Here is a 27,949-nt window from a genome sequence, read left to right as displayed (position 1 = left end):
TCATTTACACTCTGCCAGAATCAGCTTGCTCTTTTTTTTTCCCACTGATGGTGGTATCTGTGATGACCATCGTAGATAAATCTGCTTAGAAATCGCATAAAGAAGCCACTCAGTCTAACCAGATCCTCTCTCATCTCATAAAGTTAAGCCTCTATTCACTTCAGCCTTTGAGGCAGCGTGTCCTTCCAGGCAGTGTCTTTCCATGGGTGGGGAAAAGTGCTGTGTTCAAGATAAACTGGAGGAACACAAGTCTCCTCCCTCTCTGTCGTTATCCCATATCCCATGAGCTTTATGGAAGGGCATAAAATGGAGTGTAGTTAAAACACTAGCAAGCTGTGTACTGCCTGTACTGCACAGCTGCAAATACATGCTCAGCACAGAGGACAGTAATAAACGGTTAGAAGTAAAACATCCCTAGAACTTACTCCGACCTAATGTTGACAGTGAGTATACACTATTAAAAAAAAAAACAGCTACACCACTGGTTCACCCAAAGCATGATGGGAACCCATGTCTAGGAAAACCTCAAGATCTCGTGTTCTCAACAAAAACAGAAAGCAGTACAGTTAGTGCTGATATGGCCAAAAAAATAAAGTCTCCCACTTTGGGGTTGATTCACACAGTTTTTCTGCATTTCCTGACATTCAGGACTTGATGTGTGAGCAAGAAGAGTGAAGGAAGCTGCACTTTGCTCTATCAACAAAGTGCCGTCACTGCGTTTCTCTCTTAGATTTGACTGAAAGTTATCCAGAGGCAGGTGACCACCTTCAGTCAATAGTTACCTGCACTCACAACAGTCCCATAAACTGCAGCTGCTGTTCATATTCTGTGATTGTTCAGGTCACACTTTATGGGACTGTTGGTCTCAGCTCATGTAGCAGCTGTCACCCATGTTCCTTTTGGACTGAACACAATGTTAATGTGCATGATTTAGGTGTTTTCCACGTTTCATGCAGCAATATTTCAGTTCATTGCCCAACCCCAGATACATTAAACTAAAACCTGCTGTTCTGCTTCTTCAATATAAACATCTGAGTTTAATAATGTCGCTCCATCCATAGACGTATTATAGACACACATTTCTGCTGTGTATGAAATGTTTGGATTTGGAGCCAAAAAATCTAGATATTTCATGTTGTATGAAACTTTTTGTTTTTGATGAGGTTGCATAGTGCAGGTGAGGTTAGTTTGTATGGTTTCAATTTATTACACTGTGTGTGTTAGTATTTATTAAGTGAGCTTTTTCTTTGCAGCAGTTCATTCACTCTCCTGGGATGCAGTAAAAACAGCCTTGACAATGTTCAGTAAACCGTCCCAGACATGTATATAGTTCTACCTCCATGTTAAGTGACTACATATCTGTGTGACCCATCCTGAAAGATAACGACGACGACGTGTCGAGACATGCTCTGACTACGCCACAAGCCTGCAAAATAAATAAATAAAAATGCAGAAAACAACTTTGGATTTAAAGGAAGAGCAAAAATAATGAAAAGAACACACCATGGTTATTACATAGTGGGTTTATAGTGTTGTACCTAAAACCCATTTTATGAAAGTACAGTTCAAAACAAATAGTCAGATCAGGGTGATTAGCATTGCTGCTGCCACTGGTGTCGTCTTCGGCTGGTGGGTAATCACTCTGAGAGCAGCAGGACTGGGAGAATGCTTAACATTGTTTGCTAATCCTGAAGATGTACTCGAATTAATATCTGGCATTGTGCAGTACATGCACACACACACACACACACAGACACACACAGACACAGTGCTCAGCTAGGTGCTGGCTCTCTTCCACCAGCAAAGGTCAGTGTATGTATAATGCAACACAGCCATCCAGACTCACATGAGCCTTCGATAAGAAGAAACCTTTTTTGTCTTTGTCATGAATTGAGTTGGGGCAGAAACGGCTGTTTTTTTCGCTCCACTCAGAATGAACAGCCTTATGTTGGGATCGGCTTCTCTGAATATTTATGATCAAACTGAAATGTGTTGCTAACAGAATGGAAAAGTTAAAGGTAATAAAAGTCACAGCCCTGTATGTATTTGTTAATGGATGCTTTTATTCAGCCTGATGCTGAGCTCACACATTTATGAGAAGGTGACGTCAGCGAATAAAACACCAGCGAACACACAGAAATTGAGAAAACAGCAGAATAAAACTTCTATTGGGGCAGGGGAATATGAAATACATACTAATCATGGTCCAGATATGGTGCACATGTAAAATATACAGAGTACTACAGTATTTTATGATTAATTGATGTGTCGTTTAATCTGTAGAACACCAGAAAACATCTGCTTCACCGGTGGAACCATCAGATGATTCTTTGGACTGAAAACATGACCTCTACTGTTGCCTGTGTCTGTGCAGGTGATGCAGCTGTTAGAACAAGCCAGGCTGGTATTCAGGTTCAGGTGATCCCACTAATGAAGCTAAGCTCAGAGGAACTCGTGTCTGATGTGAGCTGTGTGTGTGTGTCTGCGCTGGAAGAGGCCATTTGTTGAATTAGCAGGGCAGTGTTGAAATGTTCTGTGATTAAAGTTAATCCTCGAGTCTCGGTGATATAAGAACTGTCGTTTTCCCTCCGTCCCTCTCTCTTAATTCCCCTCTTGCACGTTCAGTTCTGGCCGTTGAAATCCTGTTTGTGTGCGTGAGGGTTGTCAGCAGCGCCCATTCTGCAAACAAGGATGCCGACCGCGCGCTCGCCCGTGTGCGCATGTTTATTTGTATGAGCGTCAGTGTCAGCGTTGGAGCAGAGGGGAAATGATGCATCATGTCTGGAGCAGAGATAAAGCAGAGGGGAAGAAGTGAGAAGTGATGATAGTCGGCGTGAGGCCCAAAACAAATGGCTTCTGCTTTGAGTTTGCCTTTAACTGAATCAGTGAGGCCTGTAAATCGAAACAAAAGCCACTTTTCAGAAGCTAAAAAACTCATTTGCTGTAACTAAACAGCTAAAAACAGTTGTCCAGTGTGGCCGAGGCCTCAGCTTGAGACGCAGCCTCCAGCACATAATAGCTTTAATATTATCTTTAATTTGCTGCTCATACAAACTCCCTCCATGTTCACCAGCACTAGAGCCATCAGCACAACACGTCGCTCTGATTAGGGCGACAACCAACAAATATTTTGCTTATTAGTTAATCTGCTGATTTTTCTCCTGATTAATCAGTCATTAGCTGATCAGTTTTCAAAAGCCAGAGATATTCAGTTTATGTTCATATCCTCAAAGTGTTAAAAGCTGAATTTATTGATTGATCAAAATAGTTTGTGATTATTTTTGATTAGTTAGTTTATTGCCTAATCTTTTTGCCTGTAGTGCAGCTGTTTCTCTACTGGTTTAATTAAACTGGTCCCACTTTCCTGCTCTTTTCCCAGTTTCATTGATGTGTATTAGCTCATGTGCTAATGCTAACAGTGTCCATGTGATTTACAAAGCAGACTCTTGGTTGTTGGAGCAGGTTGATGATGAGGGGAGGAGCCTCAGCCTCTAACGTGCGTTTGGCGGACGGTGCACCGTGTTCACCCTGTGCAGTCAGAGAGGTTAAGGCGACCGAGCAGACCCAGTATCTGCCCTTGTTCGCCGTCTGTGTGTGTTAATACCTGATGCGGTAAATAAATGTATGACAGCCTGTGCAGCACGCCTCGTTCTACTGCGCTGATGTTCTGGACTCAGGGAATCACCATCGCTCACTGCCCCGGCCTCCTGTGAGCAGCACAGTCTACTGTACATCTGTGTTCCTGCCGTTATACACGTATAGCCAGTAGCCATGGAGGCAGTTACCATGGAAACAGCACATCTCATGTCTGCCAGCGTCGTGAACAGGCTTTAACCCCCCCCCAGCTCCTCCTCTTCGTCAGATAATGTTTCACTAAGTGTGGATTTGACAACACGTCGTGAGATTTTTATCCAGTGTCGGTTTGTTTGAGTGTGACACAGTCTGTCTTTCTCTGCCGATTGTGCCTGGTGCCATTTTCTGTAATTCTGAGCTCAGTTTGTGTGTGTGTGTGTGTGTGTGTGTGTGTGTGTGTGCGCTCTGAATCACTTACTGTGGTGGCTTTAATAGGAACAAGATAACCTCAGTCCATTATCGAGGATCCTACAGTAGATGCAGCTTCTTTTCTTCAGTGTTGCACACATTGGACCCAAAACACTGACAGATGTCTGCTGTAAACCAACATATGTGCATGACAGAGAACGGGTTTGAATTTTTGCATTGAGAAGCTGGAGCCAAAGAAACTTTTATGAAAAGATTTTGCTGGAATACATCTGGAAAATATAAGCTTTTGTTAATCCATCCCTTCTTTACGTCTCTGCTCTATTTTTCTGATTTTCTAATAGCATCAAAATGATGTTGTTAAATCCATAGTTTAGTGAACCACCTGGTAGAGAGGAGCCGTTTCTCCTCACTGTTTCTCTGCTTTCCCTCCAGGCTTCCTGCTGTTCAAAGACTTCTGCTTGAATGAGATCGACGAGGCCGTGCCGCAGCTCAAGTTCTATGAAGAAGTAAGTCTAAAGTGTCCCGTGTGTGCGGGATTAGAGAGCATCATGGGAGGGGTGAGAGATCAGACCTGTAATCCCGCTCATTCAGATTTAGCCCACCCAGGAAGCGCTCTGCTTTGTTTTGTGCTCAAAGATGACCCCGTGTTTCTGTGTCAGATTAAGGACTATGAGAAGCTGGACTCGGAGGAGGAGAGGTTGAGCCGCAGCCGACAGATTTACGACGGCTACATCATGAAGGAGCTTCTGTCCTGTTCACATGTGAGGATGACACTGCCACATCCACACTGCACCACTAATGCACTGTGGGTCACGTACACAGACACAGAGCACACACCTGGTGGGATGAGGAGTCTGCCTGAGGTATAAGAAACATCTGAAGAGTGAAAACAATACAGAGTCCAAGGGGCATTTGATTCACAACCCGTTGAACAGGTTGTTTCCCACCCCTGTGGTCACCAGCTGCCGTCTTCGTTTGGGTGCAGAACAGAGGAACAACTTGTGAAACGGGTTAAAAATCTTCACCCACCACCCCCGATGTTTAGAAGGAAAGCAGAACAGTGGTCTGGGTTTTTCACACACCATATGGGTTTCATCTTTTAGTGAAACCAGTAGTCACCACTGTGACCTGAATCTGTATGAACAAATACCTGTGTGGCACAGACTGTGACCTAGAAACATTTGTGTAGCACTAAACCACAGCATGAATGGCATTAGATTAACTATCACAGGAGCACATGGTTAAATATGCAGAGAGATTAAACCCATGCCCTCTTCACGTGACAGGCTCAGCATCTAACACACAGAAACTCAGTTGAATTAACCAGGAAACACCAGGAATCGGCTCGAATGTCATGTCAGCCTGTAGTAACAATCCTCCCCACAGTGCTGGGCAAAAGATGTTACAGAGAAAATCACTTTGACCCCAAAAACTCTCCCTTTATCTCTCCCACTTTATTTTTCAGTGTTGAATTAAGTCTCTGCAGTAAAACACCTGTAGCCTTAACGTGTTGTTGTTCACTGCCTGTGCCCTCGTGTCCTCTAATGATGTTAGATCATAAAAGTCATGAGAAAATTGATCAGATTCATGCAGAGAAGTGTCTGGTTTTCCTTCACACACACTGGGATCAATAATTAAGTAGATTTCCTTCAGTATTCCTTAGTAAAAATGAAACACTGTAGACTGAGACCAGAATCAAGTGGTTTTCTCACTCAAAGAACTCGTTTCAGTGGTGAGTTACCCTTCAAAGAACCAAGACTTTGCTCCTATTGAAGCTCAGAGACATGACAGGGAGTGTTTACAGTTTTATGGACCACTGCGGGCTTCCCTTAAATCCCTCCAGTCCGCTCCGTGTTCACCATCCTCTCAAAGAACCGGCTGGAACGGGTCCATCCGTGTTGACCACTAACAGCACACCACAGTGCAGCTGTCCTCCCGCAAGGCAACAATTTGGGGATGTAAAGCAAAGTTGGTGCTCGCTGCAGACTAAAGGGAGGAAGTTATTAAAACACACACACACACATGCACACTGTGTAATAGTTTGGTGATGTTACATTAGGGGACGCATATCGTCAGTCAGAGAAAACAGAACTGAAATTACTGGTAAAGCTGCTTTTTTTTTTTTTAACAATCCTTTTTATTTCCTCCTCTGTTTCTCAGCCTTTCTCTAAGAAAGCAGTGGACCATGTGCAGAGTCACTTGGCAAAGAAACAAGTCCCTCCAACTCTTTTCCAGGTAAATAAACAAACAGTAAAACTAACTGTGGTTCACATGAGTGTGTTATTTAGTTTTTGTTTCTGATTTAACAGCAAAATATACAGAAACTATAGACCCTGAAACCAATAATCCAGTAAAAACCATGAAAGGCTGAAGAATAATGAAGCCCAGATTATAATCTCAGCACAACAAATGATTTGTGTGTGTCAGTTCTGACCCGACAGGGACTAATTACATATATTGTTATGTAAAATCTGTACTTAACGGCCTAAACACACACACACACACACACACACACATACACATACATACACATACACATAGAAGAACTTCTTCAGGCCTTGTTTTTAAAGAACGCTACAGTTTCTGGGCTTTGTCAAATGACTGTAGGAGATCTGTGTCAGGGCGATGAAGTCAGTCTTTCCCAGTGAGTTCAAATCTTCCCTTAAGCTCAGAATTCCTTGTTAATAGACTCATAACCTGAAAAAAGACCAAGAATGTTCAGAGCTGCAACAGAAAAATCTATTAATAAATAAATTATACAAAAATCAACAAAAACCTCAGAGCATGTCGATAGAGAGCCTTGTAAATCCTCCCGTGTGAAGTGTTTACTGCTGAGCCCATAAGTCAGTGCAGCGTCGGAAGAAGCTGAATGTGACGGTAGTTTGTGGCTGTGTCTTACGTCCAGGGGCTTGGCCTGATTAAGACTGGAAGGAAAAGTACTTTATATAAGACATTAAGACCATATATAAAGTAAATTGATTTTTTTAAGTTAATAAAACAGACAAACATATAGTTTAGGTTAGGTAGGTTGAATAATAATAGTGACCCCCAGTTTTAAAGACCCTGTTTAAAGGAAACGTCTCATGAGACGCTGATGCTTCAGGTGATGAACTTGGCTTGTACTGTTTCTCATTTTTGACATTTCCACACACATGGGTCTGTTTCATATCTTTAAGTCCTGCTCGGGGCTGTGTGTCCACAGCTTCAACCAGCCACAGTCTTCCCACAGCTCTTTTCAGGCCATGCATTATTAAAGCTGAAGTGTGTATTCCTGTTTTCCAGCTCTGTTAACACCATCTTTAAACTCAGATTCTCACATCAATCCTGTTGCCAATTATACACAGAGCCTAGAGCATCAATAGCCCAAAGACCATCCAAAAAATAAAACACAGGCAGATTCTCAGAAATGAGAGAAGTCTTCTTTCAGCTCACTGAATCTAATCAACAATTTCCTCTTTAAGACTACAACAGGCTTTTATTCTGGAAATAAAATGATTCCTAGCAACTTAAGCTATTATATCAATCTGTCGCTATTTCCTAAATATTCAGTTTCTCTTCAGTGTTTGAAGGGAGCTGGAAGGGGGACTAGTCTCCTGATCTCACTGACAATAGGCCCGGTTCAGTCATAACAATGTACAGAAGTTACATTCACATGCATTTGCAAAGAATTTTTATCATGTAGTTACTGAGACACCAGAGCAGACACTGCAGATAAACACTCAGCCTGAGCTGCTGCTTCTGTCTGTGTGTGTTTGTGTCTGCAGCCATACATAGTGGAGATCTGTGACAGCCTGAGAGGGAAGATCTTCCAGAAGTTCATTGAGAGGTGAGTGAGGACAGATGGACGCTGTTTGACCATTGGTTCATTTTTTTTATGGTATAATGACACATCACCCTTTTTTTTTTGTTGTTGTTGTTTTTCCCCCCTCAGTGACAAATTTACTCGTTTCTGCCAGTGGAAGAACGTGGAGCTCAACATCCACGTGAGTATAAGCTTCTAAAGTCACTTTCACACCTGTGGGTTGGTCCAGACCAGAGGTTTCAGGGTCTGACACTGAGGCTTCCTGCACAAACATCTGTATCTCCATCGATGGATTTTAAGTGACGTCAACCTCAAAAATGCTTCTCTTCCGTTTTGCCTTGTCACACTTTCTCCTCCGCCTTCAGCTGACCATGAACGACTTCAGCGTCCATCGGATCATCGGCAGGGGCGGCTTCGGGGAGGTGTATGGCTGCAGGAAGGCCGACACGGGGAAGATGTAAGGAAGAGTACACACGGAGGTGCAAGTAAAACAAGTCTTTAAAACACACCCAGAGTCGTGCTGTGACTGCTCGTTGTTGTTTTAATGGCAGGTATGCCATGAAGTGTTTGGACAAGAAGAGGATCAAGATGAAGCAGGGGGAGACTCTGGCACTCAATGAGAGAATCATGCTGTCGTTAGTCAGCACAGGGGTGAGCCATGCACCCGAGCATTTGTCATGTGATCGTTTATACTTCTGCTCCTCAAGGTTTTAGCAAAACACCACACACTACATTTAGTTTCCAGGTGTAGTTACTTAACAGATTGTACTGTAGACAGCGGATAAAGCAGTTTTACCAGGTTGTTTCCTCATGTTTCCTCATGTTTCCTCATTGATTAGTTTAATCAGTTTGAAGCCTAAAAAATTGATTCAGTATTTAAAACAAAAACTAGAGAAGAGTCAAGAAAACAGATTGATGATCATGAATCATCTCACGACACCTCAGATTTTTCTAATGACCCTTTGGAGGGGCCTGAGCCCTAGGTTGGGAACCAAGCAGTTTAAACTGGCTCCACCTGGAGCAGCTGCAACATTTATGGCAGATATCTTGATATATATATATATATTATTCCAGCCCACTGCTTCTCTGTGTGTGTATTCATGTTTTTAGCTCAATAATGTTTCGCTTGTTTCTCCACCTCTACAGGACTGTCCTTTCATCGTGTGTATGACGTACGCCTTCCACACCCCCGACAAGCTCTGCTTCATCCTGGACCTCATGAACGGTGAGGTGACCCCTGGTTAGTCTATTCTGAGACAGAAAGATTGGATTACTCAGCCTCCCCCAGAGATTCAGGAGTTGATGGGATTTTGACCTCAGATAATGCGTCACACCGCAGCGACCGGCCTGTATTAACCTTCCTGACATCTAATTGCAGCTTTCTTTTAACTCGCACGTAGTTGTTCGTATTTTCTCTTCAGCCTGGTCAGCGAGGACCAGGACGTTTCCGAGCTGCATCAGAGACTCGGTCCTTCCAGCCAATCAGAGCCTGAGTCACCTTTAAAAGTCAACACAGTCACCATCATACAGAAAGAGAGTCAGACACTGTTTCCGCTTCACTTATGCTATAAATATAGTCAGGTCAATAAATGTTAAGGCCGAGACAGCTGGGGTGGACGGAAGAGGCATTGAAGGCCTCTCATCCATCCTCATTCTCTGGCCCCAGGGAAGATTACTGCAACATATTGATGGATATTGATATTGAGGTGTTAGAAGGTCACGCTGATACACTCTGCTGTGTGTGTGCGTGTGTTTGTGTGTTTGTTCAGGGGGTGACCTGCACTACCACCTGTCTCAGCACGGCGTGTTCAACGAGAAAGAGATGCGTTTCTATGCGGCTGAAATCATCCTGGGTCTGGAGCACATGCACAACCGCTTCGTCGTCTACAGAGACCTCAAGGTAGAGAGTCGCTCTGCTCCCATAATGTCCCAGTCCTGAAACAGTCCTGAAACAGTCCTGAAACAGTCCTGAAACAGTCCTGAAACAGTCCTGAAACAGTCAATAATCATTGAAGGACAAATTATATTCCTTATGTTTCCTATTGTCAGTATGAAAAGACCAAAACCAGAAACGGAGGTTTCCTCTCAACAATAATCATCAGTATGAACATACACACTGCAGTTTACTCTGTCCCTCTAACACCGTCCTGCTGCCAGTGATACTCACTAGAGACCAACTGTGGATTCATCCGCTGCTGAAAATAATCCCCAGCCAATAAGCTTTATTGATTAATCTGCAGCTTTTGTTTATGTTAAATCTCGTATTGTATGAAACAACAGACCATTTCACATAAACACCGAAATATTCAGTTTACATTAAATATGAGAGTTAAAAGCTGCAAGTTGTCTACTTTGAAAACTGCACTGACTAGCTGTTTATTTTGAAATCATTGAAGAATGGCATAATACAGACTCAAACCAGCTCTGTGCTACATACCTTAGCCCACTGATCCACTGCCACACTTTCCCAGATACTATTTCGTAGCCACAGGTATCAGCCATTTTTTTCAAACCTCTGTTTTTTCTCCAGTCCCCCTGTTTGGACTGGTTGCCATAATAATGGATCTATTATTCTGGAAGTCAGGGACCAGTTTTTGGGCTTTAATAAACAGTTCAGTAAATGCAGATAATAGTCGGAGGCTGAGCGTTGAAGGGGAAAGAGAGTGTGTGAGTCACAGTTTAGCCAAACAGTGGAGTATAACCAGGACAGGAGGCTTTTCTTCTATTGTCTGTATCCGTACAGAGTCTTCTCCTGGTGAGCAGAAACACTAATACTAATAATAATAATATAAATAATAAATAACTGAAGTGGTGAATTACTGAGCTCTCCAACATCTTCTCTCTCATATTCTCCATCTACATCACGCTCTGTGTCCACTTCTGCCTGTGTGTCCCCTCAGCCAGCTAATATCCTGCTGGATGAACACGGTCACGTTCGTATCTCCGACCTGGGCCTGGCCTGTGACTTCTCCAAGAAGAAGCCCCACGCCAGCGTGTAAGTGACCTGTCCGTTTAGACTGAAATGTTCCTTGTGCTGGTCACTGATGTCTCTGATTCCTCACAGTAATCATTATATATGTGCATAGAGCTGTGTGCAGAGTTACTGTAATGTTTACCTTTCACTACAAACTGTGTACAACATTTGCAAGATGCTGGGTGTGGCAGCCATGCTCAGCGGTGCTAGTCCCACGATGAAGCTTCCTGATCCGTCAGAAAGCTCCGCCCCTCTTGTGTTTAAACTCAGCGGAGTCTTCTCCAGCGAAACGATCAGCTGATCGCACAACATTAAATACAGCTCTTTGTGCAAATCAAATCGATATTCGGAGCTCTTTAAGCTCGGCTGCATTATTGGGATCAATAAGGCAGAAAGGTCAGCGTGTTCCAGCTGCTCGTCCAGCGTCGCAACGGGAAACATCAAGGAGCATTTCAGATGTTCTGCTGCTGCTCAGCTCATTTCAGGCTGTGAAAAATAATTAGGCTAACGTCATTAATGCTCATCTTGATTCAGTTAGTGGCTTTCGCTAGAAATCTGTGGGATTTCTGGCTCCTTGCCCGACAACAGCTCATCACAGAGCAACACGGAGTTTCTGACTTGTAGTTATTTATAGCTTTAGTTACAGTGAGAAGTGGTTTCGGATTAAATAAAATGCCATCAACCCTAATCTCAACTGATTTGCTGTGTGCAGTGAGCTCCATGATTCACACGCTGCTGCAGACTCTAGTTTCCCTCTTACTGTGAAATCAGCCTGACTGACGTACGAGACCATTATGTCATTTGCAGCTGTTTCAGTAACCAGATTACATTTAAACCAGTACCAGGAACTAAAACTGTTATTGATATTATTGTTTTTTAGCCGCCTTCCTGTGTGATATTCCTTCTGTCCAAGTGCAGCTTTAGTGTGTGAAGCGCCGAGTGTGTTTGACGTGAAGCTGTGCTGTGTTTGCTGCAGGGGTACTCATGGTTACATGGCTCCAGAGGTTCTTCAGAAGGGCACGGCGTACGACAGCAGTGCAGACTGGTTCTCCTTAGGCTGCATGCTCTTCAAACTCCTCCGAGGGTAAAAACATTTTGCTCTTCTCTCATTTTGTCTTATTCTTCTTTCCCACAACATCCTGACTTCCTGCCTGTTTCAGACCTCTTCTGCTGCTCTCTCTCTCTCTCTCTCTGCTGCCTCTTTGCTCTCACGTCTGTTTGGTGTGTGTTTGATCTTGTTTGTGTGTGAGACCGTGTGTGTGTGTGTGTGTGTGAGAGACTGTGTGTGTGTGTTTGTTTGATCTGCAGTGTAAATGCCAGAGGTCTGGGCCCAGTAGGTCAGAAATCAGGTAAAAAGTGGGAAGTGTGTGTGTGTGTGTGTGTGTGTGTGTGTGTGTGTGTGTGTGTGTGTGTGTGTGTGTGTGTGTGTGTGTGTGTAGAATAGTTGGCAGGTCTGAGCGAGCAGAAAAGAGAGGAGAGTGTGTGTGACGTGTCTTTCCATTGATGTTTGGATCAGTGTGTTTGAACACTTTGAAGAGAAAGTGCGTGTTGGTCTTTGGTCAAAGGTTGGCCACACATTTCAACACTTGGGTCCAAAATTCTGAATCCATCTCTGAAAGTGTTCTGTTCAAAAGTAAAACAGATTTTTGGTCACATGATTAAACAACAGAACATCAAAGTTTGAGCTCACGCTCAGGATGATCAGCTACAGCTGGACAGCAGCGAACATTCAGAAACACTTTCTGAGAGTTGGATAAAATGCTTGATAGAACTGGAGTCAGGTTAGCGTGGTTAGCTTAGCTTAGCATAAAGACTGAAACAGGAAAGTGTGATGGCTCCACCTACCAACACATCTAAAACGGTCCAGGACGAAGTTAGGAATAAGCGGGTATGGATGAATGGATGGTGTTGTGATATCGGGTTACAGCGCAGGTTGCCAGGTCTGATCAGCACACACAGGCTTTGGTGTTTTGGTCTCTGACCGGGTGCACTGGTACCAAACATACAATATGAACTTTTCCAACCCCTAACTGATCGGCTGTGCGATTCAGCCCCAGTGTTTGTTGTTTGATTCAGTGATTGACATCGTTCCAGTCTTCAGCACTGGCTTTTAATGTCCTTTGGCTCAGGCTGGACAGACTCATTGAAAATGTAGTTTGGAAGCTGCTCCTCTCCCATTAAGGTTGCCAGTTGTCATCCAATGACTTACACTAAGTGGAGAGTGGTGTTCTTTGTCTCTTGGATGCTCTTCTGTCTGCTAAATATCTTTATTTGATATATGGGCCTCAGAAGGAGCAAGACCACGGCCGCCTGCTCTCGTATTGGCCCAAAATGTGTTTGTGTAAATCTCGCCAACATAACTTCTTCATCTCTCTGAGAAATTTCCGATTTAGCTGCTCCGCTGGGATTGTTTTTCAGTATTCACATAGACACCGTGGTCCCCTGTGGTTTCGTTTAAGTCACTTCTGAATTTATGAAAAACAAAAACATTCTTCATTAATCTAAAAGAGGAAACAAGGACAAAGAACAAATCATTTTTGTAGTAAAGGCTGCACATTAGCAGCACATGTACCTGTTAATGTTTAAATGAAATAATTCAAATGTAGTGTTTCATTGCACTATACGTTTCAGCATTTAACAAGGGGTTGAAGCCCATTACAAAGCTTCCATGTGTTTACCCAAAGCCTCTGTTATTCTGTTCATACAGAAGTGAATTTCAGCCCGACGTTCATGAGGAGATGCTCCATGTTTACAGATTCACTCACAGACATTTTACCAAGTGTCATGCTGCTGAGCTTCAGCTCTGCTGCCAGACCTCAACAGACGGCACCATAACCAGTTTAACAGCGTCTGTAATTGCGTTTGATTTAAATCGATGAAAAACTCCTTCCAGTGCAGCTGTCTGCGACGTTTCATCTGAGACTGGGACTGTCCCCGACATGACGAGGGAATGATTGGACTCAAAGTTACACGCCGACTAACACGAGAAGCAGTCGAGGAGATTTTCAGGGGGATTAGACGAGAGGTTATTGAGGCCTGCAGTATTTGATGTTGGGCGTTATAACAGATGATGAGACTGGACAGCGACCTGCATTAAACACAAAGCGTTGCTTGTAAAGCCTCCTTTAAGAAAAAAATCCATTCAGTCGCAGCGACTGAGTTTAAAGTGCAAACTCTCAACTATAATTTGAGTGCGATTATCTGCCGGTTGGGTGTAATCAGTTTTCTGCCAATAATGGATGTGAAAACTCTCAAACACCCTTAAAATGATCAGCACTTGAACCCACAGGTGGTTTATTAGTCAGTGAGATCTAGGTCATTTCAAATTAGCATTTTTTAATTTGAGTGTTGTATTATTTATGAGCAGCCGCCATTTTAACCAAGACAGTTAAAGTATGGGAGGCTTAAAGGTGTGTCTGTGTCTGTGTCTGTGTCTGTGTCTGTGTCTGTGTCTGTGTCTGTGTCTGTGTCTGTGTCTGTGTCTGTGTCTGTGTCTGTGTCTGTGTCTGTGTCTGTGTCTGTGTCTGTGTCTAATCTAAGTCTCTGCTCTCTCTGTTCAGGCACAGTCCCTTCAGACAGCACAAGACCAAAGACAAACATGAGATCGATCGCATGACGCTCACCATGGTAAGACGCCTCCTCAGCCGTGTTTCCTTGAAGCGGGCGATGCTAACGAAGGTGGATGTGGTGGTGGATGTTCATATAATGAGGAGTCCCTGTGTGTACACGCCGTAAAGCACATAGGCAGAACGGGTCTTAACCCCAAACACATGGGCTTGGCCTGTGTTTGCCTTACAGTAATACCAAATGCAAACACGTTTATATCCCTATGCATACTGTTTTGTGTGTGAACAAACAGAGGGAGGATACCTGGTGCTTCAAAGTCAGAAGACACAGATGTGTGTCTGCAAGCCATGTCCTGGTGCCAGTTTTCCCTGCACGTTAGATAAATGTCTTTGTTGCTCAGGTTTGGGGTGATCTTTTAGTCTTCCTGCCGGCTATAAGCCAACACTCAGCTGTCTGTTTACTTTGCTGTTTCGTGGGAAGACACAGGGAGATGAGGCATGTGACAGAAACTGGGCTTAGACAAACTGAGCCAGCAGCCAAGCTGGAAAATTACAAGTACACCCCCTGGGTCAAATGGATCCGTAGCTGCTTCCAGCACAGGTTTACCCAGTGAGTCAGGGATATGTGGTCTGGGCAGGTGTAAAAAGAATGAAGAAGCATATTAGTGTTTGCATATTTGTACGGTTTTTTTTTAGTTTTAGTTTCATTGTGCTAGTTTCATGCTTTCATCATTTACTTATCACCAAAAAACAGAAGAGATAGTCTTTAACGGCTTTATTTGGAGGAAAGGATGAATGATTTAAAGAGAATAGTCACTGTGTCTTTTGCAGCTATGTGGTAATATTCATTTATCTACCAGCCTGCATTTGTGGTCGACATAGTTTTAACAACATTTGTGTTCATCTGTCTGCCACTGTCACCTGCTACTTCCTGTCTGAAACTGATGTGATGAATCGCCTAGTCCGGAAAACAAAGACGATAATTAATTTTTCCACTGCCACAGTTACACGTAGAAGTGAGTCCTCCTCAACAAACCCATCTTTGGCCAGGTGTCACCAGTACAGACCCCCAGTGTGCACAGAGCCTTTTAACCAGTCAGCAGATAAGAGGTTTGGTGTTAGCTTTGTTTTTGTTTAACTGCAGCCCCAGAAATAAACAGTCAGCGTCTCAGACTTCACATTGTTGCAGCCTTTTTAACAGCTCACTGTTAATTACAGGACTTTAAAGTCTCAATCGAGGGAATATTTTCACTCTTTCCAGTCATGATTTTGATATAAGAACTATTAATGATTCAGCAGTGAGAGTTCATCAGTCCACAGGGAAACAGGCTGAGCTTAACTAAGACCAGTTCAGCAGGTCACAGCAAAAATGGGAAATAAACTTGAAGAGGTCTGGTTATAATTTACCGGTTACATCTGGCTGCTTGAGAACTAGTTAGTAGTTGGCATCATCGTGTTTTCAGAGAACAGGGGCTTTGGGTTTTTGATACCACAGACACATTTCAGTGAGAAACGTCCTGGGCTTCAACACTCCGTCTGAAGTAGGACATATTGCAGCTGTCCTGGGATGAAGGGTGTCCTCCGCACCCGTCCACTGACCTGTCTGCTCTCACCCGCCCCACTCAGCCCTGCAAAGGCGACGTGTTGTGTTTTAGCACGGACGCGCTTACAGTGACAAACCGTGAAGTGAATTTTCACCACAGCTTCGCTCGTCTCCGCTCGGCCTGCCAGCAGCAGCAGCAGTCGTCCATCACAGTGGAGCACAGCCAGATCTCGTTTTGTCAGGACATGAAGCAGCTGACGAGTGTAGCTGCTTCCTCCCACACACACTCACAGACGCAGGCGCTATTTGGCCGAGCAGGACCTCTAAACAGAGAAAGTATGATCTTTCATATCACAATAAATCCAGATTAGGATTTTAATCCAGCCACTTAATCTAGTTTATCCCTTAATCCTCGTCTGCGTGTGAGAGAGAGGCCGATAGAGAGCAGGGGACAGGCTGCGAATCAGCACTGACCAAGCTAAAAATACTGCTCTATATGTCTTTGTGTTTATTAAACATGATGAATGGTCTCATTCCATAAACACAATCGAAGCAGGCAGCGGTGAAAAGGCTGAGAACCGAGCAGCCCAGACAGGAAGACATGGAGAGGGAGGGATGGAACCGCTGAGCAGAGCCCAGCAGCCAAAATGAATGAAAAGATGGAGGCTGAGCGGAGGAGTCCAGACTGAGGAGCAGAGGGAGGGATGGGAGGTGAAAGGTGCTGGTGCAGGCAGGTGAAGCTGCAGTTTAGAGCAGCTTTAAGTTGGAGTAAAATCCTCTGGTTATAAAAAGAAGAAACTGCAATTTAACTGCGTCTTATAATAAATTCTATTGTTTTAGTGACGCAGAGCGGCTCTTGTTGCTCAGCAGTGGAGTCACATCCTCCAGGTCCAGAGTAGATATGAGTGAGCCTGAGAATCTGGCTGCTCGAGTCCGACAGGACACGGGGACGGGCTGAAGAAAGGACGCAGCTGTCAATAACTTCCCGCTTCTTTAACAAGAGGCGTGAACACTGAAGCTGCCACCCGTGCACGAACATGAGGCTCTGATCACCGTCCATCAGGCCTCCGCTAGACATCAGCTTTGGAAGCATAACACGTACCTGTTGTGTGTGTTCAACCTGTGAAGAACAACACCACCGATATGTAGGAAGAATGGATTACTGGATCAATTGATTGCTCAATCCTGAGCAAAAACACTGGCAGGATAGTCACATTATATAATCTGGATATTTTTCTCCACCTTAACATGTTTCTCATTACAATAAAAATGGAAAATCCCTTTTAAAATAGTCAGAAAATAATAAAGAGCTGAATACAGGGAACTGTGCCTGATGTCCTGCATATAAATAATCCAGTTTTCTGTTTTTGATCAAGTGACACATTGTTTTTTAGTAAGACACAAGGAAATAAAACTTCATGTGCTTGTTTCTGTGTTCGGGTCCAACACTAAGCAGATGCAGAAGAAAAACCACACTCTCTAGACTGAAATGAGTGTTTTCATTGTGGGCTCCACACATCATCATCATCATCATCGCTCCACCAAACTGTCAGTTGTCTCTTTACATAACTAATTCCAGTAAACTCAGTTAAGACTGTTCACACGCTGAGGCGTTTAACTGGTGTTTTCCTCTGGTTATGTTCCTCCAACACGCTCCTTCATCCAGTCATGGTCATTAATTTGCCGTGTTAAAAACCATCGGTCAGCCAAATGAAAATAATGGGGGGTTGTAGTTGAGCCCCATCATCAGGAAACGTCTGAAGCCTGTTGTGTAGTAATACGTGAGGTGCTGTTTGATGTGTTTTCAAAGACTCTTTCTCAGTGTCTCCCCCTCCATCTTTCCTCCTGCAGAATGTGGAGCTGCCCGACTCTTTCACCGCAGAGCTCAAAGATCTGCTGGAGGGGCTGCTGCAGAGAGACGTAGCCAAGAGGCTGGGCTGTCAGGGCCGAGGGTACGACACACACACACACACACACACACACGTTAGCCCCTGTCTGTTTACGACCACAGGCATGCATGTGAATTTATCAGACGGGTTCTTCTCAATGTGCTTATCAAGGCTGAAAACACAGAGTGCTGTAGTTTGTGGCCCAATGAAGACGGACAGAAACAGACATGATCCGATAGAAGCTGAGTCCAGAACTAATTTCATTTCACATCAGCTTAGGATTAAACTGGACCCACGGATCACTGTCCCCACTCTGTTTTGGGCTAAACAGCAGGATTGTATGTGCGTTTGTGGCAAATGCTGCCACCTAGTGTTCAGATGAGAGTGAACGTGTCTTTCTGTCACTCCTGCAGAGCCTCAGAGGTGAAGGAGCATCAGTTTTTCAAAGGCATTGACTGGCAGCAGGTGTACCTGCAGAAGGTGAGTGAATCTTATGTCTTTTTAAAACATGGTCTGCATTAAGTAAAACTGTTCATTTTCATACAGCAGAGCTGTGTTTAATAGCAAACAGCATATCTACTGTCGTTGTCGTTGTTGAAGGTGATTTTGTTTTTACCTATGTCAATATAAACGTGCTAATAATCCTGTGCACCTTTGCACACGTTTGGAAACATCACAGGGAACATAAAGCAGCGCAGACTTTTCAAATCAACCTGCTCTTCAGTTGGGTTTAAACGAAGCCTGTTAGTGACCTGGACGCTCGGCCCACTCTGTGTGCAGCTTCCACATGAAGTTTTGGACATTACAGACGTGAACAGGAACCGGCAGCAGCAGTGTTAATCAATAAAAGGCCTAAACACTGATTATTAAGAGAATCTAGTTTTATATCATGTGTAAGTGTGAGGACCATGTGGACCCGAAGACCAGTCAGAACCACTTGGTTCTTGAGTTTGTCAGTGTTTTTCTCTGTTCAATATAAAGTGTGAAGGTTTATTTGAGCGGCGGATCAGGTCGAGTGATGGGTGTCTCCAGCCATTGGTTACAGTTGCTATGGTTACCGCATCACTTCAGGAAGCCCTGCTGTGGGACCACGGTCTTGTTTTTGCTCACCCTGTTTCTCCTTTTATCTTCCCGTCTCGTCCTTCTCTGTCTGCTGGTCTCTGCCTCCAGTACTCTCCCCCTCTGATCCCCCCCAGGGGAGAGGTGAACGCTGCAGATGCTTTCGACATAGGCTCTTTTGATGAAGAGGACACCAAGGGTATCAAGGTACATCCACACACACTGCAGTTTTCTTTAGCCACTCACTTCTCCACATTTGCTGCTGCCTGTACACAGAAGTGCCTTGTGTTGTCCTCAGCATTTTTATCATCACATCAGTCATCACAAATGGTCGAGAATGTGATCAGCAAGAGGAGAAGAGTTATCGCCACAACCTAAATGTGGTTCTTTTCAGTAGGTGCTTTCAGACCAGACAGTTCTAGGGACGACCCCACTGGGGAACTACCCAAGACCTAGAAACCTCAAGGGCTTTTTTTTCCCTGTTTGCAAAATGTAAATTGACATATCAGGCTGATGGTTGATACGGCTGCAATTAGCAGGTTTTGGACCAAATATGTCACTGCACCAGCAGGTTGTTAGTTTACTATATAGGACCTAGAGCAAGTTAATGCATTTATAGTTTGGTCAACAGGAGTACCTTTTTTTATTATTATTATTATTATTATTTCTTTTCTTTTGTAATGATTTGCGTAATGATTTTTGTCATAAATGATAGAAAATATTTGTTTTTTGTTGTTTTTTGACTGTTTCCTGGACCAAACAGGCAAATTGAATATGTCACGTTGTTCTGTGGGAACAGTAGAATATATTTTTCATTTATTTCAGTGTTTTTTTTGTTTTTTTTAATGATGGATAAATTGAGTTCGTGCCTGTGATTTTCTTGGTTCTCCTCATACAACAGCTTCCTCCCTCATTAACTTTAATGTGCCTGCAGTAACAGTTTTTCATCCAGTGCAGAGAAGGAAAAGACGTTTGTTTACATTTCCCCAGACACTGCTTGTCATTAACACAGGAGTAATAATCTTCATAACTGCTGTCTAATAATGGGAGAGCATTAAGGTGCAGGCAGGAGCGAGTACGGCTCCAGTCCCCAGACCTTAATCCTGTCAGAACAAAATGACCGTTTCTGCCTAAAGTCGACAAACTCACACAGAGAGAGAATTGATCCGAGGGTTTCTGAGACTAAAGATCACTGCAGCATCTGTGCACTAGTGCTGTTACACTGATAGATGGTTTTAATATGTAGTCTACCCTCATCAGAACACATGGGCTTAATTAAAACGGTCGAATACTAGAATCAAGAATTGTTGTTGGTGTGTTGTGTGAAGGTGCCGTCAGGTGCTGCAGCAGCTCCAGCGTTCACAGGCAAACTGCTCACACGTGTGAAACAGGTGCAGAAAGTGTGTACTGCTAAAATCTTCAAAAGACCTCAGCAAAACACACAACATAGTTCGACAGCAGCACAAACCACAGCCTCCACAATGACCAGTTGTGTGTGTGAAGCCAAGTGAAGTGAGTCCTGAACATCCCCTGCACAAACACACACGAGGGATGAGCTTGGACGCCTTTCAAAGTCAGCACTTAGTGACCCCACCTTCGCCAGGTATCGGCCTGTAGCCAGGATCCTTCTCTTTCTTTTGTGATTTGTGAATCTTCACCCACACGTCCATTTAAGAGGTATTTAGAGGTTTTCTGGCACGCACAGCATGTTTAAGATCTCCCACGGGTTTTCAGTGATGCTGAGGTCAGAGGACTGTGATGCTTCAGCTTGTGTTGTTTGAAGTATTTCCTGGTGAGCTTTGAGTCTGCTTTGGATCAAGCCAGCTCCACTTTTCACTTCCACTTTCTGACAGGACATTTGCATCCACAGTTTGCTAATGACTTAGCAACACACACACAGCAACATTTGCAAAAACACTTTGTGTTATTGACATACGCTGCAGACAAATGTCCACGGTGTTGTCAGTGACACACGGTTATTACTACACATCCTTCCCTCTGTTTGTCCTTCAGCTGCTGGACAGTGACCAGGAGCTGTACAAGAACTTTCCCCTGGTCATATCGGAGCGCTGGCAGCAGGAGGTGGCGGAGACGGTGTACGAGGCGGTCAACTCCGACACGGACAAGAGCGAGGCTCGCAAGAGGGCCAAGAACAAGCAGCTGGGCCACGAGGAGGGTAATGACACTACACAGGACCATGATGGTGACAGACAGCAGGTCTTAAACACTACACCCCTGATCCTAACCGCCTCTCTGTGTGCAGACTACGCCCTGGGTAAGGACTGCATCATGCACGGCTACATGCTGAAGCTGGGGAACCCGTTCCTGACGCAGTGGCAGCGTCGATACTTTTATCTCTTCCCCAACCGTGTGGAGTGGAGGGGGGAGGGCGAGTCACGGGTGAGTTTACCGCCTGCTGAGCTGCGGTCAGGCTGATGTCCGTCTGTCCTGACGCGAGCGTGTTCTACTGCTGTTCTTCCGTTTGTCAGCGTGTGAACGTTTGTCTGTCTGTCTGTCCCGACCCCACACTGAAGGAGAAGTGGCTAAAACCTTTTAAAAAGCACAAAGACGAGGTGAGTCCCCGCTGTGTTTGTGCGGAACATGTTCCGAGCTGTAGTTCACCTCCTGCTTCAGAACCAGTGCCGTGTTCCCCCCCGCACCTCCTTAATCTGCTCCTCTTAGAAGAACAAAAAGAGCAGACCTCAGGTTCTGCTCCAGCTGCAGTAACTCAGAGCCGGGTTAAGGTGCAATGAGGCGAGTCCAACTCATGTCACAAGTGTTGAAAAACAAACTCCAAGTTCAGCTTTTATAGACGTGTTAACCCTCTGGACTCTAATGTAAAAATCCCTCCTGTTCTTTTTTCAGTGTCCTTTCAGAATAAAGATCCTTAAACCAGGATAGAAATGCTCCTTTTCAGGATGATCCTGTTACGGTGTTTTAATTCATTATCAGCTGTGTGTGAGGGGAAACATGAAGAATAACTCAAATGTTTTAACACATTTGTAAAATAGGAAGAGATGTTTTTTTTTTTTTTTTTTAATCTTCTGTCCAAATTTCCACTTCTGGTCAGACAAACTCGAACCATCACAGCGTGGATCCCTTCGCTCATTATTTAAACCTGCCCACACCACACCAGGAATGAACTCTTGCCCGACCACATGCGTTTTTCTAAAATCAGGGAGTCCCAGTTTGCTCTGAGGTCATTAGCAGAACAGCAGGAGACGCACAAATCTCCAAGTTATCATCTTATATCGAGACACTGGCTCCACTGAGACGACCGAGAGGCCTGGTTTCTGTTCCTGTGACGTGGGCCTGTAAATCAAGGGAGTGAAAACCTCACATTGGGTTCAAAGGGTTAACATAGTTTTTTTTTTACACAGAGACTGAGTCATTTATTATAAAGCTGTGGTATTTAAAGGCCCCCTCATGCTGGTTCATGCTGTCAGGTCAGAACTGAGACCAAAGTCGAGTCTCAGGTCTGACTGATGTGTCCAGTCCAGCCTCAGCGGCTCTGCAGGGCCTGTTGCTGTCCGGCCTGAGAGTCACCTTTGGGCCAGTGGTCTTACCGACTTCAGTCCTGATTAATCCCACGTGTCCTCCACCTTTGCTCTGTTCTGATTGGTCGATTTCGTTCACAGCAAAACCTGCTGACGATGGAGCAAATTGTGACGGTGGAAGAAACGCAGATTAAAGACAAGAAGTGTATCCTGCTGCGCATCAAAGGAGGGAAGCAGTTTGTGCTGCAGTGCGAGGTATGGACACGTTTTTCAATTCTGAACCGTCTTGACGAGATGAAGACAAAGAGCTGATCCCTTCTTTTTCTGTTGTGTCTGCAGAGCGACCCGGAGTTCGTGCAGTGGAAGAAAGAGCTGACCGAAGCGTTCACAGAAGCCCAGAAACTGCTGCGTCGCGCCCCCAAAGTCATCGGGAAAAGCCGGGCCGGAGTGGTGGAGTTCTCCAAACCTCCCCTCACACACCGCAATAGCAATGGCCTGTGAACACACACACACATGCACGCATAAACAGGCACGCACACACATACACACATATATATCTACACAGACACATACACGCCTGACACACACACACACACACATCCCACCTCCCCCTCCTCATCAGCCACAGGACGTTTGCCCCGACACCTTCCCATGACACCTCAGTGTGTGTTCGATGCCCACCAGCTCTTACCGACCACACACACACACGCACACACACATTTGACAAGGCGACCAATCATAAGTGCGATAAAGTTTTTTGGGGTTTTTTTGTTTTGTTTTGTTTTGTTGTTTTTTTCTACCATGGGACCTTGCCAGTCACCAAGTGGACGAAAGGACAACGATGCGGGGGGAGAAATATCCGGGAGGACTCAGCATGTGAAGAATCTCTGCATGAATGTGACGGGGACTAACACCTGGTCCTCTCTTGTCCCTGTCTTTCTCTTTTTCTCTGTCCCCCCCTCTGTCCTCCTGTCCGCCCACCACCTCGCTCTGTTTCTGGAGAGAACACCAGTAACCCGACGGACTCCTCCGGCGCCGCTCAGAGCTAACAGATCGATCGCCGTTGGCGGACTAAGAGGCATTCCTCTTTCCTTTCTGTCTCGGAGGAGATGCAGAACGGACCAGACTTTGGCGGGGAATGTATTTTTAATGAGAGGAAAAACAAAAACAACAAAAAAAAAAATAAGGCTGCTCGACTGGTTCTTCTCATCCCTCCCTCTAGTCATTCCTCCCTCCGTTACTGAAGTGCATAAAGTGCCAACGTCAATATTTACTTGAGTCACCTGAGCACCCAAGGGGGGACCTGCTCTGGTGGCAGATATCACAGAGGCCGAGGGTGTTGGTGGGTGGTGGTTTATCATTCCAATGCAGAAAACTGGAAGCGCAAGGACCACAGACTCTTCCAGATTGGCTCTTGTGCCGCCAGTTACCATAGAGACTGAGATTTTTATTGGCTGACGAACAGCAGCCGGTTGCTATGGGAACCATGAAGGCCTGTATACCTGGGGATCGGTAACCGCAGACAGCGGCGTAACTTTTGAGTATGAAGAGAGGAGAAGAAGAAGAGGGGGGGAGGAAGTGACTCTGTGTATATAAGCAACCTGTCTCTGTGCACCTCCAGTGTTTAGTCCAACGTGTTTGCATTATCAGGTTCCTCTGTCTGCCTGTTTGTGAGTCTGTCCCGGCTTTCAGGGGAGGGAGGAAGTAGGTGGAGCCTTGTCTTCCTGCTGGGTGGGGGGTGGGTGGGGGGTGTAGACAGGCAGGAGACTGACAGCTTTCAGTCACTCGCTGCATTTACCTCAGTTGGACTGTGTCGGTTTAAAGAGGCGAGAACGTCTTCAAGGGCCAAATGTTGCATCCCAGACGGTTTTAGAGGGTCGAGCAGCACGTAGGAGCCGTCACCTCGCACTGTTTGGAAATAATTCATCATCACCGCTCGCGAACAATCATCCGCTTGGTTCCCAGTGTCAGTGGGTCATGTCCTGAGGGAGCTGAAGCTAATTAAAGGACGGATTCACCCTCAAACACGACGATCTTCTGACGTTTGAGGCATCTGGGTGTTTGTTGCTATGAAGGATCATTCTGCAACCTGCCCCATCTGTATATAGACCTGTACTGGTTGTGTTGGCCTGCATTTCCCAGAATGCCTATAGGCAGAACATTTAACATTTCCAGGTACAGACAACAATCAGAAAATAGAAACTAGTGAAGTTGGGCTGCGACAAAACATTTTACTTGTTAGTTCATCTGCAGATTTTTTTTTTTTTTTTTCTTTTGTTAAACATTTAGTTTCACCTGAGCGCTGTATTCTGGGTGTCTGGTCCAGGCCAGTTTTAAAGTAGCACCTGGAAAATGTCTTGAATAAATTTACTCCACGTGTCTGACGTGACTCTTGAGGCAGACGTGTCTGAGAGCAAACATCTGAAGTTTAGTGACACACGGTGATTTAACGTCAGTGCTGGGTGTTTCCGACCCTTAGAGCCACCAGACACGACCCGGCGCTGCAGCAGCTGGTGTCCTCGGCCTCGCGCTCGGAGCTTTTTTAATTCCTGTCTCTGCAGCAGCAGGTCAGTTCCTGCAGCAGCAGGTCAGTTCCTGCAGCAGCAGCTTGTGTCTAAAGCCTGAACTTCACTTGCAAATGTATTTACTGTCATTTTACGGTTGATTCTCCACATGGCTGCAAATTTCAGCTTGAAGCGTCGCTTTAAAGACAGAGGCACTCTGTTAGTCCAGGAATAAAGAAAACACACCAACATGCCCCTGTTGATGTCTCCGGTTAAAGTGTTTGAGGGTGGAGTTTTCCTCCGGTCTTTCCTTTTAACGATTTATATCTTTTTCCTGAATGTGACACAGTTCAGATGAGGTGAAGCTTCTTTTAGTTTATGTTTTGTTGTTGTCAGCGCAGACCTCGTCGCAGTTTGTACTCGGAGCGCAGAAACGCACACAATCCTAGTGTTAAAGACGACACAGCAGACGAGCAGCGACGGGAACCGACTTCATTCAGAAATTTCAGGGGTTTATTTTTCATGCAGTACAGTGTCCGTGTGTGTGACGTCCATGCATTTCCAGAGCTGTGATGTGTGACCTGCAGTAGGAAAAGGGTTGACTAGGGTGCATTTTTTTCTTTGTAGCCTTTACCAGTCAGGGGGAGATACTATCGTCTTATAAAGAAATTTTGTCACCTGTCAAGGTGTCTTTTATTTTTGTAAACCAAAATGGTTTTTATTGTTTTTATTGAAATTTATGTTGTTGCACCTTTTTAGCCCGATGTGTTGATTAATAGTTGTTAAATGTGCCAAATACCTGTTGCAGATTGAGTGGAACCAATGGGAAGCCTCCTTTTCTGGACTTTTGACCCTTCTCATCACAAACAGCTAAAATCTAAAAAAAAACACCAACACACACTGAGTTCACACACACACACACACACACACACACACACTTAGAAAACTGTGTACCAGACTGTGACCAAGGTGTGTTTTCCTGCCTCTGGCCTTTGGGACACACCATCCAGCTCTGCCCTCCCCTGAAGGTTTTCTTTCACACTGTGTGTTTGTCATGTGAGTGTGTGAACATACGTGAGCTTCTTCATCGCTTTCTATGTTCATCCAGTGGACCTCTTCTTTTTGTTTTTGTTATTTGTCATGCACAGATTCTCTGCTCAAACACACGCTCAACACGAGACGATTTAAAAAAAGGATGGCGTATAGGAAAAAATTCAAAGTATATATAAATATATGTGTATATGAAATGACAAAATGCTCTAGGTTTATTTAAAAGATTTAATGTAGAAAACAAAATAAAATTGTTCGGGGACGGTCGGGGGTTTTGATGTGAGTATAACTGTTTGTGGTGAAGACTTCAGCTCGAATCTTGCACATAAAGACTTTAGATATTGTACCTGCGAGTTCCAGATGATTATTTTTGTTTAAAAACCGGACTCTGCTCTTTCATATTTATTGCGTGCGTGGGGAGCTCTCTCACGCCCTCTCTCCTCCACGTGTCGGAGTGGCTGTAGAAACCCCCCCCCCCCCGATTTACACCCATCAGAAATGTTTTGTTTTCATATGCCACAGACAAACAAATACTACTGGCTTTGGGTTATTATTACCATTACGGTTATGACAATACTGATATATAATTGATAATATTATTCAATGATTATTATTAAAATTTATTTTATTTCAGTGATTTTATTTTTTTTGTTTTTTTGTTCTGTTTTTGTTTTTGAGACAGGTAGGAAGTTGCGTGTTGGACTGCTTGTAAACAGTTCATGAATAAAATTCCTTTTTCCGTGTTGCCTTCTGTCACACTGGTTTTGCTTTTGCAGGTGCATGTTTGCCAAACATCTGGAATGTGGATCGATCTTTTTATCGTGTAATCAAAACATTTTCCTCTAAATATATTCAGGGTTCATTACATTTTCTTACAGTCGTGAAAGGTTGATGAAATATTTTGTCCAGAGTGCAACGGATGAAATCGTCACTCAAACTCCTTGTGCCACTGAAGACCATGTGATATGTTTGAGAGCTCAGGAAACAGCAGGTGGTCATGAGTTTAATGTTTTAAAAACATACTGGAAACATGTTTCATATTGACCTTTGACACCACGACCACCAACGTCGATGTGTTTTGTTGGTTTCTTGCCTGTAATGAGTTTCCATATGCAAAGAGTGAATGTTCTGCAGCAGCAGCTGAGAAGGAAACTCCACCTGAGTTTGTTCTTCAAACCAGTGACCAGAGCAGCTTTGGGTTTGTCATGTGGCTTCACGCCGAGCAGGATCGGAGGATCCGCAGGCCGCAGCTCTTCAGACTTTTCATCACCACCGACGTCGCCCTGAGGTGAGTGCGGTTAACTGGAGTGTAATCAGTGTACGGGTGTGAGCGGCAGAGATGAAGGTGAGAGCAGAGATGCTGCAGTTCATGTCATTACCATAAATTCACCTTGAGTGTTTTCTTCGTGTTTCTAGTCCCCTCGGAGATTGAAGCGTCAGTAACTGTTGGATGAGTTGTGTCTGACAACAGCTGCTCTCTGCAAACTGGCCCAAAGCAAAAAGAACTGAGGCCTAAAAATGTAAACCAAGGACTCAGTGGAGCTGATTTTGATTGTGCATGAAAAACCCAGCGACTTGAACACATCCTTCATGTGTGTCCGCAGACAGGAAGAGCATTGCACCACAGTGTTTATGCAGCTCCACACTGGTGTGTTAACTGAGCAGTACACACTCCATTAGTCCTGTTTGGGCTGATTGATGCAGCGTCTCATCTCGTTGCAGCTTTAAATTAAATCCTCTTCTGTACGTTTTCGAGTTCTGGGCTCAAGGCCGGACTGGAGACTCACTTTTAACACATGAAGTCAGTTTGGTTCATCAGTCTCTAACCTCAACCCCACAGCCAGGAGGACTAATGAAAACCCATTCAGTGTTACCTTCTCTCAAACTGTATTTGCTGCCCCCTCCTCAGAGACCAGCAGGCTCCTCCTCACCCCTCTACCCCAGCTGCAGCTGTCGGTCAAACCGGACAGCTGGTGGGGTGCAGGTCCGCACATGTGCAGTAGTGTCCTCTGTCGGGAACAGCTGTCACCCCCCTGCATTCACACACTTTTAGAAAACAAGCC

General features: G+C 44.6%; 1 protein-coding gene across 1 annotated transcript in view; it reads left to right on the top strand.

The window, feature by feature from the left end:
- grk3 (G protein-coupled receptor kinase 3) overlaps nucleotides 1-26,523 on the top strand; it is a 47,943-nt gene extending 21,420 nt beyond the window's left edge. The window contains exons 3-21 of the mRNA XM_026297132.2: nucleotides 4,435-4,508; nucleotides 4,662-4,763; nucleotides 6,163-6,237; nucleotides 7,767-7,828; nucleotides 7,934-7,985; nucleotides 8,170-8,261; nucleotides 8,356-8,455; nucleotides 8,951-9,029; nucleotides 9,574-9,704; nucleotides 10,705-10,799; nucleotides 11,755-11,862; nucleotides 14,339-14,405; nucleotides 17,739-17,839; nucleotides 18,190-18,256; nucleotides 18,947-19,042; nucleotides 20,849-21,011; nucleotides 21,099-21,235; nucleotides 22,474-22,587; nucleotides 22,672-26,523. Of these exons, the coding sequence (XP_026152917.1) occupies nucleotides 4,435-4,508; nucleotides 4,662-4,763; nucleotides 6,163-6,237; nucleotides 7,767-7,828; nucleotides 7,934-7,985; nucleotides 8,170-8,261; nucleotides 8,356-8,455; nucleotides 8,951-9,029; nucleotides 9,574-9,704; nucleotides 10,705-10,799; nucleotides 11,755-11,862; nucleotides 14,339-14,405; nucleotides 17,739-17,839; nucleotides 18,190-18,256; nucleotides 18,947-19,042; nucleotides 20,849-21,011; nucleotides 21,099-21,235; nucleotides 22,474-22,587; nucleotides 22,672-22,833 (1,877 nt within the window). The 3' untranslated portion in view covers nucleotides 22,834-26,523. The remainder of the gene's footprint in view (nucleotides 1-4,434; nucleotides 4,509-4,661; nucleotides 4,764-6,162; nucleotides 6,238-7,766; nucleotides 7,829-7,933; nucleotides 7,986-8,169; nucleotides 8,262-8,355; nucleotides 8,456-8,950; nucleotides 9,030-9,573; nucleotides 9,705-10,704; nucleotides 10,800-11,754; nucleotides 11,863-14,338; nucleotides 14,406-17,738; nucleotides 17,840-18,189; nucleotides 18,257-18,946; nucleotides 19,043-20,848; nucleotides 21,012-21,098; nucleotides 21,236-22,473; nucleotides 22,588-22,671) is intronic.
- Nucleotides 26,524-27,949: the final 1,426 nt, after the last annotated feature.

The sequence above is a fragment of the Mastacembelus armatus genome, chromosome 12 (genome assembly GCF_900324485.2).
Source record: "Mastacembelus armatus chromosome 12, fMasArm1.2, whole genome shotgun sequence".
NCBI classification, from domain to species: Eukaryota; Metazoa; Chordata; class Actinopteri; order Synbranchiformes; family Mastacembelidae; genus Mastacembelus; species Mastacembelus armatus.
Note: the sequence above shows the minus strand (reverse complement) of the source record. Positions and strands in the feature narration are given on the sequence as shown.